The sequence below is a fragment of the Cottoperca gobio genome, chromosome 8 (genome assembly GCF_900634415.1).
Source record: "Cottoperca gobio chromosome 8, fCotGob3.1, whole genome shotgun sequence".
NCBI lineage: Eukaryota > Metazoa > Chordata > Actinopteri > Perciformes > Bovichtidae > Cottoperca > Cottoperca gobio.
In genome coordinates this window covers 13,462,344-13,479,724 of record NC_041362.1, presented here as the reverse complement: position 1 = coordinate 13,479,724, position 17,381 = coordinate 13,462,344, and the positions used below count along the sequence as shown (strand labels likewise).

The following is a 17,381-nucleotide window of genomic DNA, read 5'->3' as shown; positions in this document are numbered from 1 at the left end:
GCACTGTGTGAAATTGTACTAAGTTATTAATATGTGTTAGCTCCTTAACTTTTAATAACTCTAGGAAAGGGAAAAGTGTAGTAACATTAGGTCTTCTATGTGTGTTGGTGTACTGTTAGTAGTCAATAGTAACTGGCTAGTTACAGAACAGCTAACGTTTGTTCACTATGGAAAACAATTGTAAGCAGGAAAGGGTGAATAGCTATTCTCACTATCATTATCTGCCAATGTTCATTGATCAGATGGATATAAGAAGAGTCCTAAGGAAAGGTGCAGCTCTGCTACAGGGAAGCAGCAGCAAAGAACAAGTGATCGTGGAGCCAACAGTGTGAGGTTAGTTCAGGTCGAGGAGTAAATGAGTAATTTTTGGATTAAATTCCTGTAATAGTCCAAAGTACTAGTTAAATAAATGATTCGTGCAGAAGGAGAGGCAGAACATAGTGATCAGGCAAACTGCTCAAGTCAGGGAGAGAAAGAAAATCCAGGGACAAAACAACTTGGGCGGAGGGATTTCTATTATTATTTTCACAGTTGCAGGTACCATCAACAGTAAATATTCTTATATGTTCACCCCAACCCCATGGGCTCACAGAGATTATTAGCAAGTATGAGATTAGTAAGAAACAATTAGAAATTCACATTCAAATGAAACAAACTGGGATTCCCGGCTCATGGTCCTTTTTGAAGAATAAAGTTTTCAAAATGAAAATATTTCACTTACTTGTCATTGGTTATGGTATTTTCTATACTTTGATTGATATATTTTTCATATTAGTGTTGAGAGTTGTGCCCCCTCCCCTTACCAAAACCACAAAGTTATATTAGATCTAGCATCTTAACGTTGCTCTCAAAGTGCACCAGATGCAGACAATTCACTTTAAAATGTTTTTAAAAATCTGCCCGGGGGAGCATGCCCCCTAGAGGATGTGAAGTCCACCCTACTCCTAAGACATGTCAACATGACTAAGGCCAGGTAACATGGACCTGGTTAACATCACTAATATATTGACGACGCAACCAGCACAGAACACTATGGGTGTGTAGTGGCTTTGCTCAGGGCAAAACTCCCAGACTTACTTCTCCATCATCGTGCCATCAGAGTTCCTTTAATGGTAACTGTACTACCATGCAGTTGCACACAGCTCCACCTCACCTCTGGGCTAAGCCCACCCAAACTTGAAAACCTAGCTACGCCCCTGGGAGGGAGAGAGGGCAGATATCTCCAATACTCGGCAATTTCCACCAACACATATTGATGAATAACACTACAGGTAGAGTAGATACTTGTGACGAAATGACTACCCACTGGATTCATTATACAGTTGCATATATGAGAGTCTTGAGTTTCCACTCGCCACTTTCATGCTAACTATCTCATCTCAAACATCTCTGGGGCTGAACCCAAACAACTCTGAAACATCTCGTGTTGCTATGGAGATATTTAGCATCTCTACCCCTGCTAAAAGTCCCTGAACACCCCCCACCATCATTTCTCCGTGCATACATTCAGTTTGACATGTGGGTCCTGGAGATAAACTGCGGCCTCGCTGCTGCGTTGTTCTCCAACAGCGTTTGTCCTGAGTTTACATGCCAGCATCAAAATTGAATGAAGGAGGCATGAAATAGTAATATGTTGATGTCACGCTGGCCAGCTGAACACGGCACAAACACCGTGTGAGTCATGCACACAGCAGCTTGCCTCTGGTCTGCATCATTTGTACTTGAGGGGCCAGTTTGGAAAAAAAAACATTTCTCTTTATGCCTGCTATTCCTATATTATTTACATCCTGAATATTTTGTCTGTACCTGCTGGATTTCTGAAGCTTTTATCTGTATTTTCAGCATTAAAAATGGTTGCTTTACTCAGCATTCACATAGACTACATCTTCAAAGGGACCAAGCATCCTCTTTAAAGCCACAGATAGCCTTTTGATTTTCATCCCGTATGTATCTGCTCAAACTGTCACGATGTTGCGTTTTTAATGGGAGAGCAAAGTCGAATGTGCAGAATTTGCAGAGCGCTGCATGCTGTAATGCTGCGCAGCATGTGGGCTCGTTGAGACTGCAGATAAGAGGAAGGCAGATAAATGTCAACTAAGAAGCAAGCATCTGCTGCTGAGGAGCTCCAGGCTGGACGACCGCACAGCATCCCCCAATGAGGCGATAACTATGGCGACAAGGCCGGTTGATGCCTACGTCCAGCACTCTGATGACAAGTCAGCAGATCCCTGCTGGGGTGACGCATGACCCTCGGCCATGAGAACTGCTTGTTATGGCACCGGCACTGACTGTGTGTGTTTAAGGATTTGATTTGTTACTGAACAGTGTTGGAAGTACTCCTTTGTTTTTGGGAGTAAAACCATCAATAAAACAATGTAGAAATACTCCACTACAAGTTGCACATTCTGCATTTAAAATCATATAGTAACTACAATTTCAGTAGGAGAATCAGTGGAATTAACGTGTTCTGCAAAAGAGGACTGTGACTGATATATTATTACATAGATTGTTAATACTGATGCATCAATAAACTGCATCTTACTGTTGTGATGATCGACGTGGAAAGGACTTTATATACAACAAGTATGTAAATCTGAGGGTATTGAATTTCAAATCTTTCCTCTTATATTATAAATATGTTTTCATTCATGTATAATCACCTGAAACCAAACATCATTGGGTTTTCGTTAGCTTAAAAAAGATGCAAGAGAAAGAGAGATAGTTGCACAAACAAAGGCAGAACATCAGCCTGAGATGTGAGCAGCCATCTCTTATACAGTAACACAGTTTCAGGCCAAAACACACACACACACACACACACACACACACACACACACACACACACACACACACACACACACACACACACACATACATCCTCAAGTTACTTCTCAGTTCAAAGGTGCATGTTGCCCTTCCCTCTTGAAGGCATGAATCTGCCATGTTGCATTACAGAACACACAGCTGTGCACAGCACAGATGAACATGTACAGTAACACATGAGGGCCTCAGGCCATATACAAGGAGGCGGCAGTGGGAACTTTATGTTGCATCTCTCTGCAGACGATCCTCGTGGGGGACAGCGGAGTGGGCAAGACTTCTCTGCTCGTTCAGTTCGACCAGGGCAACTTCCTCCCAGGGTCCTTCACTGCCACTGTGGGCATTGGTTTCACAGTGAGTCCACACATTTCCTGTCCTCCACACACCCTCCCTCGCATGTTTTCTCTCACTCCTCCCAAGCAAATCTTCTCTTTTCGTGTGTGTGTGTGTGTGTGTGTGTGTGTGTGTGTGTGTTTGTGTGTGTGTGTGTGTGTGTGTGTGTGTGTCAAGTCCAGCATGAATCAGTTATGTTCTCCAGTGTGGGATGTTGCATCTTCTCACTGCATTCATTACGATCCTCAACACTCATACGTGTGTTAGAATTATTATGGTTAATGATCCCACAGCTACTGAAGACAGTATTGCTAATTAAAGTCACGGCTGTTTGCTGCTGGATGTTTTAAAGAAGAGTGATTTTATGCTTTATGATATTGTGAGGGGGAGGTGCACTCTGTGTGGAGGCAAAGGGAGACAAACAGGAAATATGTATATTGCTCATTTAATGAATGATTCTTCAGCTGTGATCACTTTGGCTAAATATAAAATTGGCTTTGCCATTTTGCATTAGCATAAGATTGTGGTGGAGTATGATTCAAGCTTCAAAAAGCCCTGCGGAAAAATGTGACACATAAACAACATAAGTCACTCTGCTGCAAATCTGCTACTGGATTTAAAGTCAAGCGCCTGCAAATACACTTTCATCATGTTTTAGTCTTTGTCTTGACAGGGCTTGGTGCAGGTAGTCAACATGCAGTGACTTAAATGCACAAAAGGTGAAAATCTATCCTTACTGTGGTTATTTCTGTAGATTAAACTTTCATTTTTTACATTTAAAGCTTTGTCAGACTCTTCTTAGATGCACTTCTTTTCACTGATTTCTTATAAACTATCATAATGAATAATGCAGTGAGTTCCAGAAAAGAGCAGACACATATATCTGAGAGCTTATTCATCATTACATCAACCATTCAATCAGCTCCATCTACAAATAAATGTTACATCGTTATGTTCATGTCCGAGTGATGAGTTTAGACCAGAAATGACATACAACAATTACGTTATATAACATAAATGATCTCTGACCATGTGCCATTAGTCCTGTCGCCACAGAGACGAGTGGAGCCTTGACTTGAACACTGGGGGGAGACAAACACTGCAGGAAAAGATTAATTTTTTCAGACTCAGTGAAACCATTTTAGACATCTTGTATCATGCTAATTAAATGAGGAGATTTGGGATATTTTTAGAAGCATGTGTTCTTGACTAGACGAGACTTGGAACATTGTGCCTGCTGTGAGGAGGGATGTTAAAGAAAAAAATGGGTTGATAAAGAAGATAAAATAATAATAAAGCATAGGAACTACTTTGTGATAATATAAGATGATTGCCAGCATTTTCTGAGATAAAGGAAACATGTTTGGAAAAAGATTTCTGAACAAGGTTTGCGCGCCATTTTACGCACCAATAACACTTCATCTATCTTTAGGAGATCGTTATGCATCAAGTGTATTTCAAACTAATAAGTCACATTTCCCTCCTCTCCGGGTCTCTGCTCTCCCCCTGACCCTCTCCGGGATCGAGCACTACCTGTGGCGGATGAGTCAGCCCACAGCGCGCTTGACCCCTACAGCTGTATTTGAGGACAATGTCAGCCTGACACACTGACAGACTGGTGTTTTCACTCATAAGAAAAACACTGCCGACGTCCTCACAGTCACGCTCAGTTAACCATCTGCCCACGCCAGGATGCAGAGAAATGTTTCCGCCTGTTTGCCATCACCGCTTTGTTGACTGCTGGTGGATGTAGACGCAGAAACAGCTTCGGCGCTCATTGTTTTTCAAGTTTTGACCTTTCACATCCATCTTCTGACAGTGCGATATTAAGGTGTGATTTTTTTTTTTTTTCCCTCCTTCGGGAAGAGCCCGGAGATCATTTCGTGGCCACGCGCAGTAATGCGAGCACAGGGGCTGGAGGCTGGCGGACACCGGGACTGAGCGGCGGAGATCTCACAGACACCGTGCGCGTCTTTCTTTGACACATTTTAAGATAAACTGCGCTTTGGCTTTTCTCAGCCTGCGCTTCCTTTCTTGCCATAGCAATGTCCGAAAGAAATACATTGTTGATCGACAACCAGTCTAAAAACGGAACGTCAAAATATGTGTTGGAGAGATGCGCTTCTATTAACGAGTATTATGATATTGCCTTCAAGGTGTGTATTTCCGTCTTGTCTTGATTTTGTTTTTTGTTTTTCTTGGTGATGCTGGTGGAACAGGTGTCTGAATGTAGTGTAGGTTTGACACAAACACAACCGGGTGTACCGGCAGCAACAACATGAATGTTGACTCTCCACATCTGGAGAATAATGAGTTAAAACCATTAACTGTCAGCTGTTTAGTCTCGATGTATGCATTCTCCCTGTCAAACAGACCACTGTTTGTACACACAAGTCATCGACCTTAATGTTTGATTTTAATTACTAAGAGGTCTTTCTGAGCCTTTAAATCTCTCGAGGTTGCTTTGTCCGCCCTGACTGATAAGCAAATATTTGCTGAGGGTGTACTTGTTGCTCCCTCCCGTTAAATATTTAAAAGCTGCACATGCACACCTGTAACTGTTTAATAAAGACCAACAGACAAAAGTTAAATTCAAGTTAAATTCATTGTGATCTATGAATATGTTTATGCAGCTGTGACTCACTGTGTGAATAAGTGAATGTGCTGGATGCATAGATGTATAATTACACATCCTGTTGTAATTATATTGATTAGTTTTGGATGCACACTGAAACATGATGAGAGTTCAAATTACAGAGTTGTTTCAAACATCTTGAATCCTCTCTCTGGAGTGTCACATGCAGCTCAGACAACACAAACTGAAATCTTACCAAAATAAGACAATGCACAACATCATCATCTCGACTCAAACATCATGATAGTTGTGCATTACGTTCCTCAGCTTTGAGGGCATTGTAATTCTTATCCTACCATCATGTATAAGCTGTCAGTTATTTTTTCTCCAGCTGTAATATTGTCCCTCTTCTCTGATGGTGGGTTTGCTCTAGGTGATGCTGCTGGGAGACTCGTCCGTGGGGAAGACGTGCGTCTTGGTGCGCTTTAAAGACGGGGCATTTCTGGGAGGCAACTTTATAGCCACCGTTGGAATAGACTTTAGGGTGAGAGAGATGCGGTTTAACAGTCTTACATAATAGCTCATTATACTGTTCTATACTCATGTGTTTGTGTTACTTTCTTGTTACGTGTATGAGGAAACATTTACCATCTGACAAACATCCTAATGATATTTACAAAGCGACAAGGGACCCACTTTGGCCCAATTATCACTTTATTTCAGCGGGGAACACTTTGTCATTCTGCGATGATAGCACCAAATGTACAAATCCTCTCACCAATCAGTCAAGTTCACAGACCACTTGCTGCGAGGCTCTGTTGGATGATGGCTTCATAAATGTCTTGGCAGATGCCTGCCCACGTCTCTGTCTCCTGGAAAGATTGGCTGCTGCTCAGCTCGGTCCTGGAGGACTCAGTGCTGACAGACGAGCCCCTACCTAGTCACATATTCCTCATGCACACGCACACAAACAAACAATGACTGTCGCTGAATTTGGAGCAGATTTCTACAGTATATCTTCCTCTGCGGGAAGAACATGAAAAAAGGCAACTTGGAGTGAATGTTTCAACCTCCTCTTTCCCTCCAATCAAGGCACAACACTCACACTAATGGCAAGTCAAGCAGGGGTTGTTTGAGGAGGTTATTGAGTTGCATTAGCCAGAGTGATGTGTTGTTTTCTTCTGTGTGGACATTAGAGAGCGTAATGGATGTCTGACAGATATATGATCTAGGGTCATTGTCCATTCAGAAGCACCACTCAAACAAAAGCAACAAGTACTGCGGCCGGTGGCCATTCATAAAAAACTATTCAAATATCGAACTTGCACCTGTTTTCATTTACAATGGTTCTAAATTTAAGCAATCATTTTCTCGCTTGTGTTCATGAAAAGGGGCAAAGCTTTCTTAGAAACAGAGTAATTTGAGAGGTGCAGTTCAGTCAGGGAGCTGAGGTTGTCCTCTGTGCATGGATAGGCAGGCTGTTGTGGCAGCTTGTAACATGGCCGATCTATTTTCGGCATGCTTCCTTGTAGCAGTTACTCAGCATGCATGCTCCTCTAACGTCATAATTGGGGGGGAATGGAAACCCATGGCAACTAATGCAAGGGGTTGAATCTTGTCCATTCTGCCAAGGCAGAGGATTTGACAGGTGGCAGCTTTAGCTTCACATACATCGCAGAGTTTTCTTTTGTCACTGTGTAGTTCTGACTGCTTTTCTCTTGGGTGCAGTTGTGTGCGTTCGGGGCCGGGGATGTTTGTGGTGACCTGTCACTGATACGAAGAGATGTAAGGATTGAGGAAGTGCTGCAGAGCATTTTCTAGTCACACTTCCGTCATCTCTCTTTAGCTGATTTTTGCTGTGCAAGGTTGAAATGCGGTTGTCAGCTGGCTTGTTGATCTAGCAGGTTATGGTAACATAAAAAACTTGCAAAAATAACCCCCAGCCCCCATGAAACAGAGCGTGAACATGTGTTTTTGTTGTTGCATGTTGGAGCATGCCTGTTAAAATACTGCATGTTACCTTTACCTTCATTTACACTCCTCTTTTAATTCAATACATTCATCTGTCACAACATTTAGCTTTTTTTAACGTGGTGACCTTAACTATTTTTATGCCAATCCTTTCTCTACAGGAAATCAGAGGGCACCCCTACGTGGCTGCAGGAAATTAACGGGGGAGTCAGTCGTTATGCTGCCAGTCGTCTTTCTCACTGTTGTGTAATTAAGTCTAATCCCAGGACCTTGATGTTGTGTGGGTGTAGCAAATGACTGTCTCTGCCATTGTTCAAAGCCACTTTTAGTTGTCTTGTCTCTTAGCTTTTTTTTAGTCTGCTGGGATATTCGTCATTCATTTCTGTGCAGTTGTCACAGCCCTCCAGTCTCTAAAGCATATGGTGGATTGTCAGACTCTCATGGCTCTTCTCATGTCTGCAGAATAAAGTGGTGGATATCGACAACCTGAAAGTCAAACTGCAGGTGAGAACATGGACCTTTACCTGTGTGAGACTAATCCTCCTGACAGCTATTGACCTATATATATATATATATATATATATATATATATATATATATATATAGACTCATCTGGTATATTCTATCTGGTATATTTATCTGCTATTATGTATAATCAAAAATAATCAGAAAAGTAATTTACAAATAATAATTGACCTAAATATGCTTTACACTCAGTTGGTATTCATTGTTTGCGTTGCCAATCCAATCAAAGTCTCTGATATTGTAGCGATATGAGCAGCTCTTCAGGGTTTTGTGCCAGCAGCAAGCTGTTAATCTAAGGCACATACCCGTCTATCATCATAACCTGTTCATTCAACACTGAGTGGGAAGTGCCCAAATTAGATTCCTCTGCTAGCTCGAGTAAATCCTTAGATTTGTTCTTTCTTGCACGGGGCCTTGAAAATGATAAAAATCCTGGTATTAATTCCAAAGTACAAACCACCATGAGTCTATACTATGGAAAGGAATTAGGTCTACAAAAAAGCAGAAGTTGAGAGAAAAGGATTTAAAGTTTTAAGGCCAATAAATAGTATAACAATTGATAGGATGTAATACTGTCATTTTATGTCTCATTAAACCAATTATTATACATATACAACCTAAAAACTGCACTCTGCCTTCAGAAAACTTAAAGGAATATGAGTAAAACTCAGTAACCGCAAACAAAATGTGTAATGGTAATTGGTTTTTAGCTGATTCATTTGAAAAGAAAGTAATATGGCATAAATAAAATCTGCAAGGATGTTCAGTTTGCTAAACTAGGCTACTTAGCCTACCAGCATGACTATTTTAACGTTAGCTGTTCTAGTCTCTATGACCAGATTTAGTTTCTAGATTATTTATGTGGGACAACAAACTAAATTACTAAGATGTTATTTAATCATGATCGATGTATTTCATTTACAGGAAACAACCTAGGGGTTATAAAAGTACATTTAGCTTTAGAGGCTAGCCGCGGCTAACTTATCTACCTAGGCTGCCTAAATTTAATAAACTAGCTAAATGTGTCTCTTGCTTTGACTGGGCGGCTTGGTTGAGCTGTTTTCTTTGAAATAATGCCGTTTTTTAAAAACTTTATATTAAAAAAAGTCGGTTTCTGGTCTTAAATACATTTTGAATAAATATATAGTTTCTGCATTTTTGCTTTGTAGTGCGGTATAATGGTATGTTTTCTGCTTTAGTCGTTGGCTGTGGAGGATTGTTTAGGATGTTCACTTTTCCCACATTAGCTGTTGTGTAATTATGTGGTTTGTGACGCAGATCTGGGATACAGCTGGCCAAGAGAGATTTCGAAGCGTAACGCACGCCTACTACAGAGATGCCCAGGGTAACCTTTGCTTTTTATATTGCACTTCCTGATGTGTGTGTTAGTGTGTGGGAACAGGTGGTGTAGGTAACCTGGCTAAGATGTGTATCTTATTTTTATTAGTGTGCATAGAAAGTGTCAGTTGCATAAGACAGTGTGCAGATAACAATGAAGGTGTTCTGTTTCCTTTTACAGCACTACTCCTGCTTTACGATATCACCAGTAGGCACTCGTTTGACAATATCAGGGTAAGACTATCAAATTACTTTTCCCTCCCACTCTTTCTCTCTTTCTCCTCTCTCTTCATTTTCACTTTCTAAACTCTGTCAGGCTGAACGCTTCACCCTGACTGTTTACATGCAAAGTACCTCTAACATTTTCTCACTGCCCTCCATGGAAATGACACGATGTTATCATTTGCTTCACGACACACTTTCCAGTTTCCTTAATGAAAAGCAATAAAAAATGTTCAAGGATAAGAGTGACTGTGTCTCGCCGTGATTGATTGAAGGGTGGTGATAATATGCAAACAGGCAAACTGTAAGTGGTGGTATTTGTTTTTTTTATAGACCAATCTCTCTTCTCCCCCCCCCCCCTCCTCCTGTATCTGTCTGCCTTTTGTACTTTCAAAGGCTTGGCTGACTGAAATACACGAGTATGCCCAGAAGGATGTGGTCATCATGTTGCTCGGCAACAAGGTGAGCAAAGCTTCCTTTTTTTGCGCTACATGAAGAAGATCAGGAGGATAGCTGGTCTCTTAGCACAAGTTTAACACACTCTTATCACCCTCAGACAGACATGTGAATGCTTAAAAGCCAGAACATGTCTCCGCTATGCAGCACATGCGTGAATGCAAACTCTGAAGTGAAGCGCAGCCTTGATTGTGTTTGTGTGTCATTATTGATTTATGTTTTAGTCTGTGAGAAGAATTTCCCTGTGGTTAATATAAAGTTGGTCCGTTGACATAATCGCCCACATCAACACATTCATTTCTTCCCCATCACCCAATGTTATTTGATTGTTGTGACTGGGAAGGATAAATTCAGAACCTGCCACACAAATGACTTATCACTTGCTTGAAGCTTCCCTTGCATAAAATCATTTTCCTCCACAACGCTGCTGGTGATGTATCTGCAGTCGATGTTGATATATTTCTAAGCTCCCTCTGGTGGCTTAGAGAGGACTCACCTTTCTCCCGGGTCAGAGATGTCACACAGCAGCAGCTTAGATCATTTGCTGTGCGAGCTGCAGGACTGCTGGCATCAGTCTGTGTGGGAGTGCTGCTCTTCTGCTAGAGGTTGAGTTTCTGACATCTCATCAGTCTGAGAGAGCTCTGGCTCAGCAGCTGGCGGCAGATAAGAGGACGTGCGCGGTGACACGATGGTGCATCACTATAGCCAATGGCATGGGGAAACTGTGACCCTTCAACCTCCTCCTATGATGACTTGTTGTTTTCTCTTCCCACTGCTGTCTTACAGGCAGACATGGCTGCAGAGAGGGTCGTGAAGACGGAGGATGGAGAGAAGCTGGCGAAGGTAATGTATGATGTGTGGTCATATTCTCAACGACAGGCACTCCTCTTGCTCCTCTAACGTTTTTCCGTCATAGGAATACGGTGTACCATTTATGGAGACCAGTGCGAAGACAGGAGTCAATGTGGAGCTGGCCTTTCTCGCCATAGGAAAGTAAGTCTTCAAGCTGCACTTATCAACATTTCTATATGAGCGATGGATGAAATGAGTAAGTGCAGGGCTTCCCAAAGTGGGCCACCATAAGGTTTGATTTGGCCCACCAGATGTTTCTAGAATTTTTTTCTTTTAATTAATTAATTAATTAATTAATTAAAACAATTTTTTTATATAAAGCTAAAACTAAACATGTAGCAGCTCTTTCAAAGTACCACAGCAACGCGCAAAAGCTAAAGACCGGCGAGCTGTAAACTTCGCTGACAGCGAGGCCTTCTCCCTCCAGCCCCTCTGCATTTCAGGAGACCGCTACAAGAGCATGCTATGAAATTGCAGCGCTGATCGTTAAAAGTGGAAGATCATTTGCTTCTGTGGAGTTTGTGTGTTATTGAACTACCTAAAAGATAAAATAATATTACATTAATTTATGGAATTTGGGATCCTAATTTTGCGTCTTAACAATACAACAGGTGTCCCACGTGTCGCTTTGGGCGCCCCTGACTAAGTGTAATGTAAAAGGTGCAGCTCAGAGAATCTTCTCCACTACCTTAGCAAAGTAAGCTCCTAGCTGGGGAATAGAGTGGAGCATTTAGCACCTAAAGAGTCTGATATTTCACTCGACAGTTGGTAAAACAGAGCCAAAAAAGAGTGAATATCCAAATGAATACTTATGTTGCTCGCTGTCTGCTGGATGTGTAAATAAGCAATTGTTTGCTAACTAGTTGGAGTAAGAAGGTGGTAATATGTCAGTTGTGGGCTTATTGCATAAGTTTTTTTTCAATTAATTCAGATGTTAATTTAGTCAATATGCCCTAATATTTCATAATTGATTGAATAAATTAGATTTCTTTTCTTCCCATTGAAAGATGCTGCCTTACACGAGGATATTTTAGACAACAGTGTTCCCCCAACTTTGTGGCAAAAGCTAAGCTTCTTTGTCAACATGCCTCTGTGCACAACAAGAAGTCCATAAATACCTCTTTTATTAATATAATACCTCGGTGCAGAAGAATGGCAACACAGATCCCTGACATCAATCCAACACCTTTAGGATGAACTAGAGTGCTGACTTTGAGTCAGAACTTATCGGCCAACATCACTACTGTGGCTGAATGGGATCAAATCTCAAGGGTCTGAAATCTGGCAGGAAGCCTTTTTTGGAAAAGTGGACGTTTTATAATAAAATGTTTAACAATCACATATGGGTGGCATTCCTGGGCGTATTCCATGTAATACAAGTTACTCCTCTCACAACACACTGCATGTAGCTATTCAATATAATGAACTACAGGAGGGAAATCACTAAAGAATGCAGGTGTTTTTATTTCTATACGATATGGCTGGTTGATCGGCCGTCTTTATTCTGAGCTTTAAGTCAAGGCCTCACAGCAGGTTGACTTCATGTTTTGGTTGCAAGATGCCCCAACACCTCACCACCCACTTAAATGAGCGCAAACAACTATTACTAAAGAAAATTAACAGCCAGAAAGAGAGAGAAACAAAACAAATACACTCAGGGATCATACAGAGAAGCTATTAGCACTTTTCTCATTTCCAGAGTCATCTACAAGTGATCCTTAAATCAAATACGTTACGCTTCAAAGGCTAAATCTTCTTATAAATAATCCTCTGAAGTGAGAAAAAAAGAATGTTTCTACAAATTGTACTAAAAAGGTGCACCTTTCTCCTCTTAGTATACAAGTATGTTTGTGCTTTTCTTTGATGCTCACAGTAACTAATACTCTCTAATTGTTTTTTTTAGCTCATTTCTTGTTTGTTCCTGTTGACTCCTTACAATGGGATTGTGCATGTTTGAGGCCCCCTGAGGATTTCAAACATTAACTGTGTAATTAACTTTTGACTGACTTCCTTGTGCAGACACCTTTTTTTAATTTAAAGGCTGGAAATAGGAAAGAATTGTTATTTAGTCTAAAGAAATGACTGATTGTGCAGCTTGTTCCCAGAGCTGTGGAAGAAAGTAATGTGGGTGATTTGCAATCATTGTGTGTTTTTTAAGTGCAAGTTAGATGAAATGATTCATGCCAGAAGCATTTAGATTACATCTCAGTACATATAGATGTTTCTCTCTCCCTCCCTCTCTTTGCTTTTTTTACTTTTCTTCCTTTCTCATTTTCTTGATTTGTGCTCCATCCCACACATCCGCCCCCTCTGTATCTAACGTCTTGCGTCTCTCTCCATTAGGGAGCTGAAGCACAGAGCCACACAGCAGCAGAATGAGCCCAAGTTCCAGATACACGACTACATCGAGTCTCAGAAGCACAAGTCTAGCTGCTGTGGCCTGATGTAGCTGATGCTGATCGTCAGGCAGAGAGAGACACAGAGAGATGGAAAGAGAGGGAGGGAGGGAGGGAGGGAGGGAGAGGAAAAATAAATAAATGTCTGCTCTCTTAGGAAAAGCCAATCCCAGCACCAAACCTGAGAAGCAGAAAACCTTGTCTTCTCCACTGAGCTTTTAGCTTGAATGGAAAGTGAATCTTGATTGGCCGCCATCCCTTATCTGAAATGTGAATTTTAAATCCCTTTTATGTAATTCGTATAAAAATGTTTGTGGTAACAATTGTGTCAAAATACAAGTTAGGAGATTCAATCTGAAATGCAATATCCATCTGCAGGGACAAACAGAAAACATTATTATCGTTCTATGCTATATCTGCAAACTCAAAATGTGTTGTTTTCGATTAATAATATGGCACCCTTGTGATTTGTGTAGATCTGAAGAGTTTATTATTTTTAGACAGGAGGTGGGCAGACATGGAGACATGGAGTTTCATTACAAAATATTTAATATGTTGTTGTGCTCTAGACACTGCACAGTTTCCAGTCAGCCCATGTGTTGTGTGTACTGCCACAGAATGGAAACAAATCTGTCTCATGTACAGCGTTTCTTGGCGCCTGCTAATGCTAACGCTACCAGCAGGGGTCAACATACGTAATGCAGTATACCTCGGAGTCTTGTCTATAGCGTGCTGCAGGAATAAATCCCAAAACCCAGAAATGAGTCAGCGTTTTTGCACTTCCGGTGCCCTCGTCTTAAAGTCAATGTTTTTCTTCATGAATATGGTGAAGCCTGAAATAATTAAGATTTTCACATTTTGTTTTCCAACTTAAAATAGAGCAGTTAATACCCCACTGGTGAATTTTGAAGCTTTAAAGTGTCTTAGGGACGTTAAACGCCATCACGCCAAAGGCCGCCTTTGCAGTCTTATTGTGTTTATACTCGCACTCTTGCAAACTATTCCAACTCAAACTTCCCAACTTGTACATTCATCAATTTCTCCTGCTAAGAGGAAAGGCTTTTGTAAAAGAGGTTAGTGGTGGTGACGTTGAAGTCATGCGACCGTGGTGGAGTTCAATTAAAGCCTAATGTTAACTTTTCACTTCTGGTGATTTGCATTCGAAAACCATAATAGATCATTTGTACAGATTATTTTTCCGAACACGTCTAAGTATCATTGACATTGACTTTTTGTCGAGGGAACCAGGGGCGACGCTAACTTCCCGGGTCAGCCCACAATAAAACGCCATCCCTGCAGCACGCTATTTCATCACGGTTAGGGAGGGGCCGGAGAAATCCAAGCAGACGGATCTATTAACATCACATGCCACCAAGAATCTGTGTGAATATGTGTAAAGAACTTGAACAATGATTGAGTAGTTCAGGACCTTGCGTAAATTCATGTTTGTAATGAAACTGTTTGCTGAGCTTCAGTAACAAAGTGAGCTGAACTCTTTGAGCTTTGTTTGGTCCAGCGGCAGCAGCAGACACTGAAAGCGGAGTTCGATCCTATTCTCTGAAGTGCCACATCTGTCATCCTGCAGTCTGCAGCCCCGACTCTTGATAAATAGTAGTTTAATTCAAACAATCAATACAACTGTTGGTGTGGATATCACATTTTGCCCTGCAGCTCTTAGTTTGTTTCCATCCCTGTTTTACCAGGCTGTGAACTGAACCCCTGTTGGCCTTACAGTCTACATAATTATTCTTTGATAATTCAGAGTGTTTGAGAAGTGGACGTCAGTCTCACGGTCAGATTGTAGCTCAAATGATCCTGTCTGTTCACATCTGTACTGCTGTTAGATAGAATAAAGCCAACTTTTTGAGGGTGCTCGTCCACTGTCTCTGTCTGTACATTCAATTCAGGGCCAGTTAAACTTAATACTGTACATGTAAATGTGCTGCATGAGCATCCCCAGCTTGATACAAAAAGATGATTATAATGATTTTCATATATTTTGGTTGGAGATTCCTCAGCATGCTATTTACCTTCCTACCACTCACACACACAGAGATGCTCCCAAACATTTGTGTGTCTCCTTCAACGATGGATGTTGTTGTCTAGACTGTACTGAAGCTGTATTTGATCATGCACCGCATCGTGTAACACGTTTCTTTGTACAATGTTCATTATGAATGTTTGCTTGTCAAACTTGCTCAATGTCACATTTGTCCCTCTTCTGAGGAGTCACGGTGATCACAAAGTGCCATGACAAAGTGCTTTGTTATCATATTAGATATATAAAAAAGTATATTTTGTATTGTATGTTGTGTTTTTTATTTATTGTGCGTGCGTGCGTGCGTGCGTGCGTGCGTGCGTGCGTGCGTGCGTGCGCGTGCGTGTGAGAAAGGATGTGCTGAGGTTAATGAGCCACTGTGTGGCAGCAGCTACCCTGTTTATTCTCTAGTATGTCGCACACTAAAAAATTAGACTAGAAAAAGTGTTTTATCAATTAGAAAGGTCCAGCACACATGTTGATTCTGTACTTATGAGTCTTTTTATTGCAGTATAAAGATACATTGTTTTTGAAAGGATGCTCAACATCTGATGATGTTTTTGTTAATGCTGTGGTTGCATTAATATGTTAGGTGAAGTTATTAGATAGATAGATACTTTATTGATCCCAAGGGAAATGTAGGCATCCAGTAGCTTAGAAGACACATGAGACAAATAAAGAGACAAAATATAAGAGTACACTGCAACATTGAGCAGATTTTGTGCAAATAGAGTCAGTACCCACAGTGCGGTGCAAGGGTGCATACAGATCTATTACCATAAGTAAGTATTAAAATGTCCAAAACTAAAGATTAAGGCTAAAGTGTCATAATGCTTTAAGTACCAGGTTAAATGCATTTGTCAGGTTGTTTTTGGTTTGCTATTATATACATTAAGCACATTTCCTGTATGGGGCTGAACACCTGAATGCAGCTCGGCTCCTCTCTACTCACACCCATGAGTCACACTGCAGACACATTAAGGACCCTTTCTATCCATTACTGTGAAAAGAAGTCATCTAGTAATTATCTGGATGACTTCCCATTAACTAAACTAACAGCTGCACTTAAACATGCTGCAGTTATCAGGGCAGATGCTGCGGTGGCTTACTCCAGGTTGGACAGTGTCCTGTCTCCCTCCTCTTATCAGCTCTGAAAGCATTCTCAGCAGAAAAGTCAAATCCTCCCCGAGGTTTAACTTCTAACAGCTTCCTGCTGTGCTCTATTTTTACAACCGTGTCACTCATATCTCTGAATCTCCAGAGGGGCTCTGGGTTGCTTCGAAACACTGTGGAGTTTAAAAATGATGCTGATCATTATTGCTGTATTAATCTCTTGTTAGGGTTCTCAGAATAACTCATTTGTGCATGTTGATCATTTAATTTGAATCTAAAGACTGGCATATCAGAAGTCTTAACAGCTTACATATTATTTCATGCAGCTCACGCCCCCTTAACAATTACTCTATATATTTAAAACAATATTAACCCTTTCATACATGAATTATGACCACCTCAGTCAGGATTTGTGCATTCTAATAACAAATAATATAATAATAAATGGAATTACATCCAAAACTGTTCCTGCAGATGAAGTTTTTTCAGCAACAACAGTAGCAATATTGTAATTTCCTCCCAAATATAAAATCAATACTTGGACAATTTATGAATTATGATTCCTTAGTTACTTGATGTCACCAAATTTTTTATAACTGCAAGGGTCGCTTTCCATAGAAGGATTGGCAAGGTATTGATGAGCAACTGGAAGTTTCTGGCTGTCTGTCTGCCATCTTGGTTTTGAGAAATGTATCTTGCACTTACAACAGCTTGCAACTGAGTAGCAGTGTATGGGATGATA

At 40.9% G+C, this 17,381-nt stretch overlaps 1 protein-coding gene across 1 annotated transcript; it reads left to right on the top strand.

The window, feature by feature from the left end:
• The first annotated feature begins 4,858 nt into the window (after positions 1-4,858).
• On the top strand, positions 4,859-15,795 carry LOC115012473 (ras-related protein Rab-37-like). The gene is made up of 9 exons (XM_029438103.1): positions 4,859-5,309; positions 6,162-6,272; positions 8,162-8,203; positions 9,503-9,569; positions 9,744-9,796; positions 10,181-10,246; positions 11,027-11,083; positions 11,157-11,233; positions 13,436-15,795. The coding sequence occupies exons 1-9, from the start codon at positions 5,199-5,201 to the stop codon at positions 13,539-13,541; spliced, it is 690 nt and encodes a 229-aa protein (XP_029293963.1). The 5' UTR covers positions 4,859-5,198; the 3' UTR covers positions 13,542-15,795.
• The last annotated feature ends 1,586 nt before the right edge of the window (positions 15,796-17,381 follow it).